The 19612-nt window shown below is 44.2% G+C and overlaps 2 protein-coding genes across 2 annotated transcripts in view; one reads left to right on the forward strand and one right to left on the reverse strand.

Moving 5' to 3' along the window:
• The window catches only part of LOC135818940 (sushi, von Willebrand factor type A, EGF and pentraxin domain-containing protein 1-like), a 58211-nt gene extending 48693 nt beyond the window's left edge, over positions 1-9518 (forward strand). The window contains exon 13 of the mRNA XM_065332116.1: positions 8338-9518. Coding sequence (XP_065188188.1) covers positions 8338-8609 — 272 coding nt within the window. The 3' untranslated portion in view covers positions 8610-9518. The remainder of the gene's footprint in view (positions 1-8337) is intronic.
• Positions 9519-17607: 8089 nt separating this feature from the next.
• On the reverse strand, positions 17608-17982 carry LOC135820190 (ataxin-8-like; the record flags this gene model as incomplete). Its single annotated transcript, XM_065333501.1, has 1 exon — positions 17608-17982. A coding segment is annotated over one exon (375 nt), but the record flags the coding sequence as incomplete, so codon positions are not given.
• Positions 17983-19612: the final 1630 nt, after the last annotated feature.

Below are 19612 nucleotides of genomic sequence, written 5' to 3' on the forward strand. Positions count from 1 at the left end.
TGACGTAGTATGGCTCTCCCTGGATCACAACACGTCGACACGTGGCCATCGATCGCGAACCTGGCTGGAATGCTACTCGGAACAGACCATGATGGCAGAGGTGAGATGAGCTGCATTTCCTGCTTGATCTGCTGAGAACCCCCACAACCTGTCCTAGGAGTGTTGCAATGGCAGCAAGCAATTCAAATATGCCCCCCGTACAGCATGGAGAGTTATTCATCTTTCACACTTACCTCCTGGAACCCTGAACATAGTACAACAGTAAAAGTGCCTTGTTTTCATGTCGATGCTCAACAAAAGCTGCTAGCTCAGTCGCTTTGTGTTGACTGGCACGCGAGCATCACTGGCTGCACGCACTTGTTGCGTGAATTGGATTAGAGATTTATTACATCATAAAGAATGTGATTTCATCATCTTTCTCTGGTCTTTGACCTACATGGTCAGGGAAAGTCCTGGTTCGTAGGCCTACAACACGGTCAGCGTGTTCTTGAGCGCAGTAACAACACAAGTGTGATCACTTCCAGACCAACGGGCGTTCAAGGCGAGTAACAAGCGCACTTGACGAAGGTGACTCTGAAATCTCGCGAACCGTGATCCACGCGACTTGGCATTCTTGCGTCACAAGGTACGTGATTTCACCGTGCCTCTTGTGGCCAAATTCAAGAATTGCGCTCATGCCTTCAGTCACAACAGTCGCACAAATAATTATTGGTGGCGCAAGGAGAAGCTTGTCGTTTGGAGTTACAAGTGATCACCGCTGCTTTTCCGTGTCAGACCCAACAATACACTTTGTTCTGCGGCCTTGGGAGTAGTGTTGGAGTAGAAATCGGTGAGGAGACATCACGGAGGGGCGAGCTTTCCTGCGCCGTATTTCAGCATGGTCGAGTGGAAAAATTCAAAAAAGGTATATTTCCAGAAAACCCCAAAAGGAGAATGGGAGATATGTCCTCAGCACCTGAAGAGGTGTTCTACTATCTGCCGGTGTATAGTTCTGGCCAATTCTGGACGTAGCAGGCTGTTTTGCCAGCGCTTGTAAATAGGGCTTGAAAGTGACGACGTCAAAACGGCCAGGGAGTAGTAAGTTGACATCAGATTTCTATTTTTGGATCCACTAAGGTGTGACTTTGCTATTGCCTAAGTACGTGGGTGCATAGCAACCCACTCATGTCGCATGCAGGTGTGACTTTTATTTCGCCACCAGTTGTAACCCCGCCCCCAGTAGCCAAATCAGTCAGTTTCACTGGCTACATCACCATGCTGTGGGTAAGACCGCTTGAAATGTGCTTGGATCCATACAAAAACTGGATCCAAGTGGATCCAGTTTTTGAATTTTTGAAATTGTTGCTATGCTGTGACGTAGCACTTTCAAGCCCTATTGGCTATTTTCAAGACGATCTTTTGTGGCGTGAAGGGGTGATGGACCTCTTCGTCTGGGATCCTAGTGTGGCTAAGCGGTACTGCTCCAAGAACTCTACTAAGGTGAGGCAATGTTGGCATAATGGAGTTTTGTTCGTAGCTTGTTCGTATACGCTGTGGCGTGACTCGTTTCTAGACCCATTAATAATGTGATATTTCGGCCATTTTTGAGGGGTATGCAAGTTTCAAGGTTCCTTTCGGAAACTTTTTCAAGGGCTTTGCACAATCGGTCCACACCCCAAAGGGAACCTACCTGCAAATTTTGGGCGAAATCGGAGAGATCCACCTGCACACATACGTTGGCCAGTCACCCATAGTCAGAACAATTAACCAGGGGCGCACCTGGCCTTTTACAAGTAAAATGAAAGCAAGCATGAGCGTATGTATGTCCATGTACAAAAGAAACGAAGCACACAATAGCCGTATGAAATTGAGTGTATGAATTTGCATGTACAACAGACACGGAGAAGTGTGCTGAAAGAGTGGGTATGGAGCAACTCAGCAGAAAAAGCGCGGGAAATGTGTGTACGAAGGTGTACATCTCAATTACTATGTGTACAACCCTGTAAAGACACAGCAAGATTTATCAGTTTATTTGTGAGGGTGCTAGCGCCTTCAATGGCCATCCGAAGGAGATATTGATTTCAGGAGGACGCTCTCGAATCTCGAGGGAATCCCTGATTTTTCTTTTGGCCATCCGTGTTTCCACAACCTTTGGCCCCAATAGAAATCACATATTTGCTCGTGATTGTTCCATGCTTCTGGTGATCAGTACCCATGTATTTACCCCTCGGTTAGTCGAGCATCCTGTGACGTGCTTTTGTAGTGGTGCTACTCGAAACGATCTCATGCAACCCGGAAGGTCTCAACGACACACCGCTTGCGACACAGTGCACACTCCATCATGTAGATTATGCCAGGGGAATTACACATGCAGCTCGGCAAACCAGAGGAGCATGAGATGCAGGCGTTGAGCGGTCTTCCTCGCCTCCCCTGTTCTGGACGCGTCGCTCGTTCTACAAGTAGTGTCACCCTGCAATTTGTTTTATTCAGCGCTGACTTCACGAGGGAATCCTTCACGAGTGCGTTCGGGCACAACATTGACCGGGAACCCCGAGCGCTCAACTCATGCTTCGCCTTCCGCTGAATGTCTGCGGTGCGAAAGGGTAGCTGAAGTATAGAGGAATCTTTTTTTGATGTGTGCCTGACGTCGTTGGGCAGTGTGGCAACCTTTCCGACAATCTCTTCTGTAATTGCCTCGGGATAGTTGTTGTTTCGCAGCAATCTCTTCGTCATACCGAGACTCTCACATGCTTGTGTCCATGAGGACGAAATCTTTTCAGCTGTGACGAAGTGCTGCTTACCGACCGCATACTTGACGGAGCGAGGCACTTGGGAATGGAAGTTCACGTAGATGCCACTGTCATTAGGCTTCCTGCACAGGCGGTTTGTAATGGTGCCGTAAGGGGTTATCTAGACGCGCGCATTAAACAAATGGAAAAGGTCCATTTTCACTGTTTTCGTAAGTGAACTTGATATTATGGTGCTCTAGTTTGTCGCGCTGGAAACAAAACGTCTCTGTAAGTTTGTATCCCTGGTGATGGTTTGGCCTGGAGAGCAGTATATAAGTGGTGCTTTTCAGGCACAATCTTCCTCAGCCTACTCAAGCTCAACTGATGAGGAGTGATAATCCCCAAAATACTGTGTATTGAGCAGGGAGTGGTGCTTTCTTTCAGGTTTGCCGAGCAGAAGGTGCGACGTGCTCCTCGTGTACTCCGGATGGCAGTCGTGAGTCAGTGAAGTGTCAAGTTCGGCAAGAAGCGTGTCCTCCTCGTTGGAGCAACCAACTTCATTACTAATACCGCCGAAGTCGCAACTTCTAAATTTGCATAATTAAATGTGTGAAAAAAGGAAGTGCTACAGCATTACATAATAGGTGTCAACAACAGTGCTAAAATATAAATACTAACTGAGTCCAAACCCAACGCAGAAGGTGATTCAGTGCAACATACCACGAAGTACACATCTGATAACCAGCTATGAGAACAACTTTAACGCTACATGCTTCTTTTGTTTACATCCTCAAAAGATTCATTGAAGAGCGGAACATGAAAATCGATTTTGAATAACAAAAATCCTTTAAAATTCCATAAACTCGTTGTTGCCTGGCCATGTCTGCATCTATTATACTCTTTATTGCACTCATAAAACTGCTTTCTCCACGCCTACTCTTTAATATAGGTTCAAACGGCATTTCTCTCGCCTGGATAAGATAAACCTAACTCGCCAAATTGGCAATTGTATGACATACATCGCCATAGAGACCAGCACAAGGATGATGTACGATTGGCTTAGCTCCGCCAGAGGGAAGGCCGATTACTGCCGAGTTTTGTTAATTTCCAGCCTTATTTTTCACTATGCAAAAGAAGTGGTGGGTTCAATGTTGTTAGTGCGATGGATTTTTTTATCGGCACTCTCTTGCATTTCCCGAGGCTGACCTTGGCCATTCGCCATCTATATGGAGAAATTCTTGGCAAACTTTCAGAAAAGTACAACATGTTGTTGTTCGTCAATATCCATCACCGGTCATCTCACCTCCCTTCAGAATATTCTACGAGAGATAATGAAGTCGCCAGCAATCATTACATTCATCCACCATGAAGTGGAAAGAGCAAACGGCATGGTCCTTGGTTGGGGTATTTGCTGAACGTCTGATTTGTCCCAACCAAGATTTCTGCACTTGGTTTGTCTATATTTTTCCGGTATCTTCTATTGTCTCCACAACCAAGCGTTGAGGATGTCGATCGTAACCAGAAAACGATTCCGAACACTTCTTCTCCTTTTACATGTACATTTCAAACGCATCTATACAGGCCAGCATGATGTTAGAGAACCTTAACATGTACCGGTTGGTTCGTTCTCAGCGGAATCGTCATCAGGATTCCTCGCCTCATTGATCAAGACGGTCATCCAGTTTCTGGCAGATTCGACAAGGCTACTGTCCTCAACCAGCAGTTCGCCTCCGTTGCTGTGCCGGATGATCCCTCGCTATCACTTCCAGCTCTTCGTGCCCACAGCCAACTTCATGAAACATTTGGTCAGGTTATGACCACAACTGCGGATGTTATGAAGGCTATCGCCCGACTAAGGTCTCTCAGCAGTCCTGCCTTGGACACTATTACGAATGATGTCCTGCAGAAACTTGCCAGGTCGATATTGTACCCCCTCTGCTGTATTTTTAATGTGTCCTGCTCGACGAGTAAATTTCCAGCAGCATGAAAGCTCGCGAAGGTTGTTCCGGTTTACAAGAGCAAAGGCTCCAAGTAACAAGCCAGCAATTCCCGTCCTATCTCCTTGTTGTCCTGTGTATTGAAACTATGTAAGTGATTATTCTTTGATAACCATTATGCTCATATGTCGCCGGCCCTTGCCCCAGTTCAATCTGGTTTTTGACGAGGAGACTCAACCACCATGCAGCTGACACGCCTTGTACAGGACATTGTGGCCCTTCGTCATGACCAGCAACAGGTTGGTATGTGTTTTTCGACCTTGCAAAGGCGTTTGACACGGTATGGTTCCATGGACTCTTAGCTAAATTATCTGCGATGAACAAGGTTTCCGGAGCGTCTCTGGCGTGGATTATGGACTACCTAATAGCCTTGTCACACGATGGTTCGTGCTCACGACTGCTCGATGCCATAGTTCTACGATCCACGGCAAGACACTTCACACGACGACTAGCTCTGCCGACACGGCGCACGCGAGTCGGTCACGATTTGAATGTTGCCTAGGTAATTGTAATGGAGGCACGTGTTTTGATGGAAATAAATCAAATTTTTTTTCCATGCCTCCCGGGAAAATTCAAACTCTCTTTGCCTGATGTTGGAGTAGTACAGGACTGAAAAGACGTCGTTGATGCTTTGGCGTTGTTGACTGTATTTCTGGGACCATGGATTTGACAAATCCGCGTAGCTTTGCTCTATTTTTGCTGTTAGTTTTCCGTGGCCTTGGGCAACTGGGTCCGGACAGAGCAATCGGCTCACAACCTACAGGGTTTGGAGTGCCTCGCTCGATTTCCCAAATCCCTTTTGGCCGTTCAGCCGTATTGTTGCTTTGTTTTCTTTCGCTGCTCGCGTCATCAGCATTTTATCAGTCGATTCAAGTAGGGAGCAGTAGATTTCGATAAGCATCCTTTCGGATTCTGGGCTGAATGTCCGCGTGGCCATTGTTCAAAAAGTCGGACCTGTGCTGCTGTTCAGGAAACGCTCAGTGAGAAGACGCGATCGCTAACACAAGCCAAACCAGTACAGGAAACACGAAATCGAAAACGAAAACGCACAGCCAGAGTGTCGCGGGCAGACCGTCGGGTCTACGGATTCAGATTTCCCGCCATTTGATGATCGCCTTGGTGATCCGCCCGCGAGCCTGAATAGACGTGACTTTGTCCCGTCGTGTGAAAGGTCTATAACAGATAGAACGCAAGCAGTGTCCGTCGAAGGGGTACTCTCAGACCCACTGCCTGTGAAGTGGGGAGTCCCTCAGGGATCTATACTGGGGCCTCTACTATTCTTGTTGTATATAAACGACCTACCTGATTATATAGATGGTTTGTCGCTATTTGCTGCTGACACAGGCCTCATTCAGTTTGACGCTGACATTGAAAACCTGTGTACGAAGCTTCAAAATTGAATCAATGTTCTTCATAAATGGATGTTGTCATGGAGTCTGAAACCCAATATCTTGAAGACAGAAATAGTCTTTCTCCCTCATCTAGACCACCCTCCCACATCTACCCTTCCCGGACTTGATTCGACTATTAATATTGTAGATAAGCACAGGCATTTGGGTGTTGTATTTGACTCGCAATTGTCCTGGAATTCTCACGTAGATTTTGTATGCAACCAAGTTAGCAAATCTGTAGGTTGCCTGATGTGTCACTGCTCCCACTGGTCCCCCGAATGGATTCGTCTCTTTTACAAATGCCACCTTCTTTCTATCTTCCTGTACGGCGCCACTGCTTGACATTCCCCGCTTAGTAAATCCGCTGTACAGGCACTAAAAATACATCATAAACATGTGTTGAAAAATATTTTTCGTAAACCCTCTCCATTTCCCTCTACTGATCAATATAGTTTGGCCTCCACCAGCCCCATCTCTATCCTGTCGCAAAGACAGCCATGCGTTCTGATCCATCGTATTAAAATGAACATTTACCCTGAACATCTCAGCAAGTATACTTGGTTTACTTTCCCACAGGACACTCGCAATGACATAGTACTTCTCACAGCTTTGTCAACTATGTTTACCAAATCTCCTATCTTTTCTGCATATTCGTACTGGCTCAAGTAGCCCATGGAAATGAAGATAATGTCCAATATATGACAGTTCATAGACCATGTTAAATGTCATGCCTCGTTGTAGGCCTGCTCACCACTTGTGCTAGCTTATCTCGCCGCTCTCCGCCATGGTCAACATAGTGATAAATTTCACCCCGCTGATGCATTCTCTTCTTCCTATTATCATATTCTTTCCTTCTTTCTTTCTTTTTCTTCTCTTGCCATGGCTGGCTAACGCCCTCTCTTTTGCATTGGCGTCTGCCGTTGGACAGTGAAATTAAATGAAAAACAAACTAATTTGTGTGTACAGAAGGATAGGATAATTGGGTTGAAATTGTTCAAGTGCCATGTTTTGTGCGGCCAAGCTGGGCCGTTAAGCTTCTAGGTGTAATGTACTGCTGTTATTTGTTACCACTTTGTCCTTTTCTTTTCTTTGTTCAGTTTTCAGTTGCAAGTTTAGTGTTAGTGCATGCATTCGTTATTGCTCTCGCTTTCATTAATAAAATTCAGACTTGTAAATTTCACTGCTGTTGCTCCTAGTGTTATTTCTCTATCTTAGATTTTCTATAATAGTTCAATTTTGTTTATCGGTTTATCGGGTGTTAGTGGCCGTCATGAGTTTCCTTCGGGAACGGATACGATAATTTACTTTTCACTTTAGTTCAATTTTGTTTTCATTGTCCTTTAGTACAACGAAAATTCCTGATGAGTGTTGTATGAAAACTTGTTTGAATCCTCATTTTCTCTACACCATTTCTTCACATTGTCATCGTTTTATTGCACATTGTCTCCACAGTTTTACATTACATGAATAAAGTGTACACAAATGTCGATCCAGCTTGTATTACTGATTGCGTTTATCAAATTATTGTCTCCTCGCCGTTTGTTCAAAACAAAAAACACTATGATTTCTCTCTCATGTTTGTTACTATTCTAATAAAGCATGATTACGGCACAGGTAGTTGTTTTGATTGCCATACTAAAGCTGCTGTCCCCCAAGCGACTGTTCACCAAAGTTAAAATGGTTGGTTCTCAAATATGGCTTAATCTATGAGCCGGATTGGCCCAACCCTTCCTGGTTTCTAAGGCATGATTTCATTCGATGACATGTGCATTCCTTGTTCACGTCAGTATTGCACTGTATTGAATTCATTGTACTTCGGTGGCTCAACAGGCCAATGTACTACTGCACTACAAATATGCCCGAAAAGCCGATCGTAAGGAGATAAAATGTCAGCCAAATTGTTATGGGTGTACCAAAATGTATCATTTGAAATTTTAGCTCTAGTGAAGATTGAAGGTTAGAATAATGAGTTTTTTTATTCAGTTTGGTACGGCGATTGCAGTTGTTTCTGGGAACTAAAGCTATCAACAAGTCGTATCCGGCCAAAAAGCTTGATGGTGACCGCCGGTGGCTGCTTGGGTTAATCTCCCTCCATTTTGTGAGGGGCAAATACAGAGGTGGGGAAGATTAAGAATGCCATATTCGGTAGATGAAACCACTCCAGAAAGGCGTTGTCTTCAACGATACTAATGTGTTATTTTATGTTTCATGTTAATATGCTGGCTTGATTTTACTCTGCAGAGCAACAAACACCGGCATCTTCCACAACGTTCACCATTGTTGCAGGAGCTATTGGGTTTCTTGTCGGCTTGATTATTCCGGGCACTTTTATGATAGTTTATCAAGCGCGACGCAGAGGCCTGGCTGAGATCACCACGGTAAGAGAGACGAGCAGCAACGAGCAAACAACGGTTTTTGCGAGCAAATTGACAGAAAATGATGCTTACGAGATGACCTCAACTGCAGTGGAAACAAACCAAGAGCCCCAGTACGAAACAATGTGCCAGATTTAACCATACATGCTTTCTATATTTCTTCCTCTTCTCTTCTACGTTTTCTGCATCTGGAGCACTTACCACCATTTTGCATATTCTTTGCATACAGCCTATCGCCCGTTGGAATTGGCAAAACTTCGGATATTTGAGAAAACAAGGCGCTGTTTCCCCATTCCTTACTTACTATTTCAATATAATATTTAGCTTTATTGTTAGAATGTGTAGCCCCATTGCAGCCCGGGCATCTTTTGCACTAAACCTCCAAGCCGTAACACATGGACTGTACGATTTTCTTTCATTATTTCACTAAGAAGGGCAGCATAGAATGGACACGTTCGGATCGCAGCACTTGCCTGAAGACGCCCATAGGTTTGGTAAAGAGTGCACAAAAACGAGCCGCTCTGTGCCCTTGCGAAGCTGTGCATTGGAAGTAGGTGGCAGAATACAGCATATTGGACCAACTGACGAGCATGCTGTGCTCGAGGACTGATACAAACCAGACTGTCCTTGAAAGTCGCCTATTGGACATTATAAATTCTCGAATACAATCAATGTGTTACTTACTGGAGGTTTAGTGAAAGCAGACCATTTGCTGTTCTTTTATTGCCGGCATTTTTGGTACATTTCAAGAGCAGTGCGACAAAATTCAACCACATCTTCTCTTGGGTTTGACTGTCTTTAGCCTCTATGATACCTAAGGCCAAATAATGTTCTTAATCATGCAACCACGCTATCCTTTTATACATACACAGTGTGAATGTTTGCAATAATTGTTCATTGCTTAGCCTGCTTGCAACATTTGCGCTTTTCCTCGCCTTTTCTTATTGCTCATAGCTGGAGACAGTTACTCTAGTCTCTGATTGCTCCTCTGCAAACTCACGTAATAATTATCTTCAATTGCACCAATGATTATTCAAGTTCAGTGTCTCGCTATTACGTTGCAACATGGGGAAGCCGCGGTCTTCCAGAGGGTCTACACTATAGAGTTAGTCGTACACTAAATAATACCCTGGAAAAAAGCCATAACTATAGCATGAACAAAAAATGGTCTGTTGCCAATAGTGATAATTGCAGTCTGGCCAGAAGGACAAAAGTAAAGCAGAGAGTACCAAAGGGCTGGGAATGTTGAGATAACGGTCCTTATACAGAGAGGACTGGTGGGTTTTTACTGGGAACACAGCCCTATATATGTATGAGAATATGGGGAGAACACCAATGAAGGGAAGAAGTATGACTCTGGAAGGGGAGGGGTGGGCGCGCAAACTAATTTGTGTAGCTTCCTTCGGTTTTATGGAGTACATATCAAAAAGATACATTCATTCATCTCCTTATGAATAAAATTCCTTTTGTTCTAGTGTGAGAAGTTCAACAATCGTACAGGACAATCCAGGTATCTATACATGTCAATCAAGTGATCCATGCCGGACAATCAATTTATCCATCTTCAACTACATGTACACGCTGCCTTCAGTATAGTATTTCAATAATGACGGTGCCAGCACACAAATGAACCACAACTCAGAGTTCTGTAACGTGCCGGACGTCAGTTAATGATATTTCCAATGATGTCTGAAACAATGAAGCAGTTCATTCTATGAAACACTTTCCCTTTCAATTCCATTAGCTTAACCACTAAAAATGCACCACAATCAAAAATGGTTCTAGAAATGGACTGAAACTTCAGTGCACTGTAAGCGAGTCTAGCTAAACAGTACTGGTCAAAGACAACTTCGTAGGGCAGTCTCTTGGTTTTTCTCATAAAACGAAGTATGTGTATGACGACAGAAGTGCAGTATGGAATGACGTGTGCGATTAAGCATAACAAGAACCACTGGAGCATAGACTATTCTATACCTGATGAGGGAACCGGAATATTCGTGATGTCAAAATAATAGACTTGTTTCCGGTCGGTAGCCACTCAAAAAGGAAACTCGGTCAGTTGGAATGAAACTTTTTGGGATACATTATTTTGGTTCACCAATGGTTGTGTTATTGATAGACAAGAGCACCTACACAATGTCATGTACAAAATATTATGTATCATGGCAAAGAGCAATGTCACATTTGACTGACTGCTCTGACACAGTCTCTAGTCTTAGATCCTGAGAAATGAAGCAAACTGATCGAGTGCTTGCAGCTCCATTATACTAGCTCGTATCGACCCCAGTCGTAGTCTGGTACCTCGTACGTAGTTCAATTGTTAAATTCAGTTGAGATTTGACTAATTTATGACTCTTTGAATGAACTTGCACCCATGGCATTGGCCCCGGTCGTATACATCTGGAACAAAACAACATAATATAATAATAATAATATGAACAGGTCACATATTGCCCGCAGGGAAAAATCATACGGGGTCATGCATCTGTCAATGATCGTTAACCAGAGTTGCTTGTTGGTTGCGAGGTTGAGGCATTCCTGAATCGGCACCTTCAGAGGTTCAAGGTCTTCTCTGATGTTGTCGACCCATCTCTAGTGGGGTCGTGCACGGCGGCGCCTGATGTCCGACGTATTGACGGCTAGCTGCAGTGCCTTGAAAGAGGCCGCGCCTGGTCCTTCCCGGGCAACGTTCCCCAGCCACAGGAGGCGCCGCTCTTTACATGTCTCGTTTTTGTTTGTTAAAAGTTCTGATTTTGCCTGTACTCTTGTACAACTGTGGCCTATGGACACTAACGAAGAAGCTGAAGTATCGACTGGATGCATGGTATCGTCACAAGCTCCGATAATTATATTAGGGACCTTTCGCATTTGCTACGAATCGAATGCGAAACGAAAGTTTGATTCGGCTTGTAATCGTTTCGGTGAAAACAGAATTCAGGTTTCGCAAGTCGTAATGCAAATCTGCATGGCAACTACGAATACGGCCGGTACCTTGGTACTACGGGTGTGTTCGCGCACACGTGCATGGATCATCGAATCAAGGAAAAAAATGTATACTTGGCAAAACATGTGTACCTTGCCAAAAAATGTGTACCTGACGGATTCGGAGCGTGCCACGAATGAAGAGGCTTTCATTCGTGAAAACGAGCTCTCCTCGGCGACTCTGACGAATCCTCGAACCCAGGTGACGAATCAGAATTCGTTTCGTATCCGTCCGCGTGGTGCGAACGGTCCCTATTATGAATATTGTCCACCCTTACCCCATATCCAACAAGAAGATTCACCGAAAGACCAATCAAGGCCTGATCTCGCAACATATAAGAATTGGGGAAAAATCGTCCTCCTCGAAACAAGGTCATTACTAGTATCTTGTTTTGGACTTACGGCTACATTCGCAGTACACACGATAGGTGACCACAACATTTTGACGTTGTCTTGTCATAAAAAATGTAAGTACACATGTTACAGAAATATACATGTATACCGGTAGTTCGTCAACAAAAAATGATTGGGGCACTGGTGAACCAGGGAAGTATCTGATGTGATAGGTCCTACAATAATTATAGTTGTAAAAAGTAAACGGTGGGCACAACAGTTAGGCAATCGAGTCAGACGTGCACAATCTATCTAGCACGAAATTGACAAGGAAAACTGCGGAATTCCACGAATTAACGTCAGCTTGAGCACTGCTCGATAGAGTCAACCTACGGCCTTCCGACTTGGCAGGGTCATGCACATTAGTGCTAATTCCAAAGTGGGTGAAGGTAAGCGCCATCGAGCCGAACACAAGCTACGTATGATTCCAAGGCGTCATGGATTGCTTGCTTGGTACGATAAAGGGCTCGCAAGAAAAGACAGAATAGTCAAACCAGAATAACATTATTCAAAGACGCAAAGCAACAACCACCCAACTTGGTAGGCTCAATATTATCAGAGGTTAAAATATGAAGGGGAAGCTTCATGAGGTCGAATTGTAACGTCTCAGTACTCCCCGTCAGTTTTGAGCTAGATTGTGCAGCTCAAAATCTGGTTTAGTTGGCTCGATAGCATAACCTGTGCCCAAAAAATAATTTTCCATAATACAGGTTTTTACTTGGCTTACCATCTGAATAGTCATAGTCCTAAAAATTCCGGGGGTGGTTGTTTTATTCGCTGACAGGGTTACTGAACAGTAGCATTCGCTAGACAGGAGTTCATGACACGATTGTACTCTGCAATCTTCTTTGTGTCAGGCATAGGATTGGCGGTTGCTTGAATCCACCTGTTTGCCAAATGTTGATGTGATTATCCTAGTAGTGGGACATGTACGGCGTTCAGATCCTCAATATGAATTATACTAAAGCACGTGTAGATTAATTAAGTGAGTACAATCACATGGTCCGCTTCCATCCTATCCATTGTGAAATCCAACCGCGATTTACAAATACATTCAGCCCTTGGCTTGTGATCCCAGATAACTTATGGTCAGCCAGACTTCTACAAGGCGGCCTCTGACTGCCCGCTTCAACTCAAAGCGCCCTATCTGTGGGTCATTAACAGTCATGCGCGTTGCTAGTGAGGTACTCGCGCGGCCGTGCCCGCCTTAGAGTCTCCTGCAAACTACCTGTAGCCCTGGGCAGCTCCTTACTGTTGTTTATTATGTCTAGTGTAGCTGCCACTGCATTACTACTTTCCAGATTCACCAAACCATCTGCAGTACAGTGTAGGAGTAGCACCTGACAGACAGACGAGCTGTTTGGTTACGATCATGTCGTGGCTTGCATGCGTCAGGTGATCCTAACTTCGTCAACTCGTGTGTCTCTTCGACCGACAGTAATGCATTTCAGGAAGTATAGTTCCATTGGGACACATGTGGATATTGTAATTGTGGAAGTAAGTGGCATACCCCAGTGCCTAGAAGAGTAACACAACCAGACTAATGTTATTCTATGCTTTTATAGTGTACTATAATCTGTGGCCGTGCCACCGAGATATTCCGGAGCATGGACACATCATATTTTGGTTCAATAACGACGTGTGAGATTTTCTCATTCAATCTCTTGATTTTGGCTATTTTCGAAATTCTTTTGATGGGAAAAATACAAGTTGGAGTGTGTTGCCTGTCTTCAATCTATCAAATTTCTGAGACTTACCTTCAATCAATAATGAAACAGAAATGGATTAGGGTCTAAACAGGGCAAATATATTATTAACATTTCACATTATCGCCACCGTACATCTACATTGACCTAAGGAACGGTCTACATACGTTTCAGGTACTCCAAGTACATGTATATCTAACCAGCTCCACCGGAATTATGCGGTTTGTCGTATTTACTTTATGGCCAGAAACAGTCCTTTTCAAGGCAGTTAAAAGTCCATATCAATTTTGAATCGTCACACTTATAAGATTGGGCACTTCCAGGTCTTTGCATGTGCTTTCGAAGGATTTAACCCTCATTTTGTGAGTTTGAGTAGGCTAAGGACTATGTTGTGCTGAAATCAATACTCCTATGGTGATATGAGGGACAATAAAATAACACCTTGGAAAGCCGATCCATCCAGGTCAGCTAGAATACTAGTACCAAGGTTCCCCAGCATGTGAATCATCAGATGACAAGTGTTCAGCAGCTGTCGCACACTGTGTATTGAAATTGGCTTCCGTTTTTTTCTTGTTTAACACATGTGAAAGCGGCCTTGGCTTCCGAAGAAAGGCAAGAATAATGATTGAGAATGTGTCAAATATGCACGATCCATATGAACAGTAAGCACGTTCCTCCCGCTTGCTTAGAGGAGGATGCCGCTGAACGAATTGCAGTAAAATCCCGGTCACTGGAAATATGTGTTACGAGTGTTGAACTGAATATAAGGGAGCGGTTAATTCTGCTATTTCCACCGACTCTGCGAAAGATTCTCGTGGCTTGAGCTGAACCACTGCGTCGCGCGCTGACTCACTCTGTACGTATTTTATACAATTGTGCTGGTCCTGTTACGTAGAAGGGAAAACGGAGCTTGGTTGGTATTTGAAACTCGCCTGCAACTGACACTTGCGTTCGATATCCCTTAGAATTTCTCACCTTGGTCCCCAATATGTTTATACTGCCCGTTTTGCCCTTCGGCTGATGGTCGTAGTAATAAGAAACTCAGAGTTGCGACACCGCTTCCAATGTCTCTTGTGTATTTGACACAATAGCGATTATCATGTGGACTAGATCTGCAGTCAATAACAGTTGGTTTTCTCGTACTTTTGACCTCATTAACTACAGTACTGAATGATGTGTGAAACCCGTAGTTACTGGAAGAACACTTTTAATCCTTAGTTTGTACAAGATTCTGCACATACCCAAAATAATAATAATGCGAATGGAGCGCTCTTTCAAATTGTTGCAAATCATTTCGATCATGTACATGTATGTTTGCATACTTGCATGTATGGTTTAATTCACGATATCAAGGTATCAACAATCTGTGCCCAGCTGGAGCAGTCTGTATTTCATGCCTTGGATAGATTGAAGAAGTGAATGTGTTTTCGTTCAGAAGACATCAGTGCGATCGGTTCGTTCAGTTATCCTGAGCTTCCCTGACGAGATCTGACGGGGTACTTGTAGAAACAGCTCTCATTCGGGATATCGAGTTGATAGTTTTTGTGCCGGATAGTTCGTGTTCACAGGAAAAGCAGAGTGGACACTCGAATCATTCACTGCCTCTAAATTAATCATTACCTGTCTACAGCACGCAAACGCTTACCCAAACACTGCCTGAATATGCCAATTGAGGCGCAGTCAAAATCGCTAATGTGTTTTATCGACTATGGGTCGTGTGCCAGCCGTTGCACTAGCCTGCGGATAAAGCTATCTACAGTCAATGACAGTCGCGATGGGTTGGGAATAATTGAGCATGTGACAACAAAATTATTAGTTACTAGATAGGGTGTAGGATAGCAATTGTTAACGTTCCTGGACCTTACACGCAGTCCCTACGGACAGAGATAGAATTAGTAGTAATTTGGAAATTGGTTTGTTTTGATGTCTACCTGTTCGGCCTAATGCGCGACCGCCATAGCAAGCAGTGTGATACATGCTGTTGTTAGTGGTCGTTTGAAATTGGAGGAAATTTGGGAAGCGTTCGCATTGCCAGCCAGTGCTTTTGTTCTGGTGATTAGATTCTTCTGGGTCTTTTTCTTGTAAATATGTTTGATGGACACCGCGGAAACAATCTATGACGAGATCAAATTGACAAAAAGTCTAAATAAGCCCCCATTTCTAAACCATCTATTTTGGAATTATAAATCCTTCTATATGAATGTGGTCTTTTCTGCTCTACTGCTGAAAGGACATTCTCGCTATGGATCAAATTCGTAGGTTCTTCACAATATTGTTCGCTCTAAGTGCAACCTGGGTGGAGATTAATGCTCAACTCCACATGTATGTTGGTAAGTTTAAGTTAACGGTGGATTTGATATGCCAACGACGGTTAGTGAAATGATAGGGCGACTGTTGATGCACTGAAGAGGAGGTCATCTTACTCGGGGTAACCAGGTGTACTTATCATAAAGCCATCAGCTTTTCTTTCAGATACTTCAATAAGTAACATACACAACACGTCAAGTTCTCTACTTCACCTTTTGCCTTTATTAATACCTTTTCTATATCGCTCTCTTGTCCATCTTACTCCAATCGGCTAGGTCTGTCTCTTTGTGTATGTATTATCTCTCTCTTTGTCTCTCGGTTCCTCTTTCTCTACCTCTCTCTCTCTCTCTCCCTCTCTCTCTCCCTCTCTCTCTCCCTCTCTCCATCGCTCCATCTCTCCCTCTCTCCCTCTATCTCTCTCTCTCTCTCTCTCTCTCTCTCTCTCTCTCTATCTCTATCTCTATCTATCTCTCTCTGGTGTTACAACTCCGGAAAATCTTCTGTGCACTGATGCAAGCCACCTCTACTACAGTTACACGTTTTGAGGACGAACACTGGCAAGGCAAACGTTCCAATAGTATGGACTAGGTTGTCTTGTAGGTGACCAGGGATCATATCAAGTCCAAATAATTCGATTGTCACGAACTCCTCTACAGCGAACATTCGCGAAAACGGACTTATTTCAAGCATAATTTGAAAAATATCAATGCAGAGTACGAACTACTGGCCGATTAGCGAGTGCTGGCCTTAAATTTTCCTGATCCTTCTAAGAGCAAAACAAGGAGGAGGATATGCTGTCATCAATTCATTGCATATACCACTTGCCTGTCCCTGGCTTACGCTATGAATAAATGCTTTACATGTGCTCCAACATATACTAGTACCATTACATCAATACAATCCATATGTATGTAAAAAGAAGGCACTCTTTCAGTCACGTGTACCTCGTAAACGGCAATGCTGTCACTGCCATATATAATATGAACAGAAAGGTGGCGATAAGGTTTAAATCACCCAACGAAGCAAGGATATCCACTATAAATCTCCTCGGAATCAATTAATTAGCAGTATGCTAATGCCGAATTTCGACCACTGTGGACGGATCACGATTGAGGAACGAAAACCTAGCACTATAATATCGTTGCAAGGGTTTTGAACACTATGTGGAGCATGGACTTGAAACATTTTGTCTAGAATTGTGTCGACACAGTTTCTACTTTCTAGTTTCAGCCAAAGTTTGAAAGGTCAAAATTATCGAGTTGGAACTCTGATATACGATATAATGCTGTGCTCACTTTTGCATTGCATCACCAAATTCGCCCTTTCGTACATTTTGAGGTGTTAAGGGGTCTAATGCATCATCAGCCCATAGCTAAGTGGAGTTTCCCAATACCAAGGACGACACATTACACTGTGGTGCCATCCTAAATTCTCTTCCTCAACCGTTTCATGTAATATGCGGCCTCAAGGAGAGGGGAAGAATGCAGGGGAAGGTGAAGGAATGTGCGACAAAGAAATAAAAGACCTCGTAATCCAGTTGGGGCCCGTAGTACGGATATATCATAATTATGTAAACTTTTCCTTGGCAACAGTACATTGAGGATACGTTCAGGAAAAGGATTGTGCCAAGCGACACATTTCTCTGGTGCCAAGGCGTCGGGTATGCAGGATTATCAGCTAATGGTAGGGATGCTTCCGTGGGTTAGCCATCATGACGCGAAATTTGGACATGATGTTAATTTTGAATGTTATTGTTGTTGTTGTTGTTGCTGTTGCTGTTGTTGTTGTTGTTGTTGTTGTTGTTGCTGTTGTTGTTGTTGTTGTTGTTGTTGTTGTTGTTGTTGTTGTTGTTGTTGTTGTTGTTGTTGTTGTTGTTGTTGTTGTTGTTGTTGTTGTTGTTGTTGTTGTTGTTGTTGTTGTTGTTGTTGTTGTTGTTGTTGTTGTTGTTGTTGTTGTTGTTTTTGTTGTTGTTGTTGGTGTTGTTGTTGTTGTTGTTGTTGTTGTTGTTGTTGTTGTTGTTGTTGTTGTTGTTGTTGTTTCAAATCTTTATTCTCACGATAGCCAGTGGCCAATAAGAGATAATAGTGTAAGAAAGGAGAAAGAGTGAGGAAGAATTGGGTGGGCAGGGCCTAGGGGTTAATGACTACTTAAGTGTACGGGCAGGGGTGGTCGCCACACGAGCATACAGAGTTGCGTACTTAAGTGTACGGGCAGGGGTGGTCGCTACACGAGCATACAGAGTTGTGCAACAGCAGGGATATCTCGGATTTGAAGGGAGTACGAGAAGGGTTTTCGCGAAGCTGGGTGGGCAGGCAATTAAAGTAATGAAGGGCCTTGTACAGGGGAGAATGGAGACAGCGGTCAGTCCGCGGAGTTGGCAAGTGCCAAGTACGAGAGCGACGTAAATTATACGAAGGTTGCACGTTGCTAGCAGTATGCAGCGAGAGTATATGTGGTGGGGCATAATTGTGGCGCAGAGAATGCGCGAAGAGTATATGTTTAACTTTAAAACGTGAAAATAATGTTGGCCATTTGATGCGATGCAAAAGGTGGGAGTGTTCTAAGTGTGTGTAAAGGGGAAGGTGGAGACATATTCTGGCGGCTTTCCGCTGGAGTCGTTCTAGCCTGTCAAGGGAAGTGTGGGACAACGGTGTGAGAGCAGTGCTCGCATATGAGAATATAGGTAGTATGTATGTCTGATAGATGTGAGATAAAGAATCACTGGTGAGTGTAGACCTTAGTCTAAAAAGAATATTGAAAGACTTGAGTGATTTTTTGACTATGTATTCAACATGCTCCGTCCAACGGAGGTCATGCTGAAAGATTATTCCGAGGTGTTTGTGTTTTTGTGCTACGGTAAGCGGACTATTCCTGAGGGTGATCTGGGGTAGCTGTTCAGGGGGGCGGTTATTGTGGTAGAACGGGAGGATGACTGTTTTCTTTGTGTTAACCAGCAGGTGCCATCTTTGAAGCCAGTCTCCAGCTGCTGTGACACTCTGTTGTAGGTTTCGGGTGCAGTCTTGAAGAGTTCTCGCTATGGAAATCAGAGCGGTGTCATCTGCAAACTGGCTACAGGTGGTGCCGGGATTCTCACATGCATGTGGAAGGTCTATGGTGTAGACGAGGAATAGAAGCGGCCCAAGAACAGATCCCTGAGGGACGCCGGCAGGGATCTCGAGGAAAGGCGATAGGTCGCCATCCACCTGGACCCTTTGCCGACGCCCCAACAGGTACCGTCGGAACCACTCCAGGGCGTTGCCCTGGACACCATAGTGGGAGAGTTTTGCTAGAAGGCCTGCATGCCACACACGATCGAAGGCCTTGCTTAGATCGAAAAAGCAGGCATTGACGTGTTTCCCGTCGTCTCTCGCAGTGGAGAGGGTATGGACGAGACGGGCGAGCTGCTGCTCAGTGCCGTCTTTCTCGCGGAATCCGGACTGCTGGTTGGGCAGGTGGGGTGTGATGTGCTTGTAGAGGAGTTGATGTGCAATTTTTTCTTGGATTTTTGATGTAGTGCTCAAGAGAGAGATGGGTCTATAATTTGTTGGTTGGGTTGGGTCACCCGGCTTGGGTACTGGAGTAATGGTGGCATCTTTCCACTCCTGTGGGATTTCTCCGGTTTGGAACGATAGATTAAAGAGGGACGATAACGACGGTGCAAGTTCCTTAGCCGCTTCTTTGAGGAGGCGGTTTGGAATAGAGTCAAACCCGGGGCTTTTGTTGGTATCAACTCCTCGGAGGAGTTTTTCGACC

This window comes from Sycon ciliatum, chromosome 6 (assembly GCF_964019385.1).
Source record: "Sycon ciliatum chromosome 6, ocSycCili1.1, whole genome shotgun sequence".
Classification (NCBI taxonomy): Eukaryota; Metazoa; Porifera; class Calcarea; order Leucosolenida; family Sycettidae; genus Sycon; species Sycon ciliatum.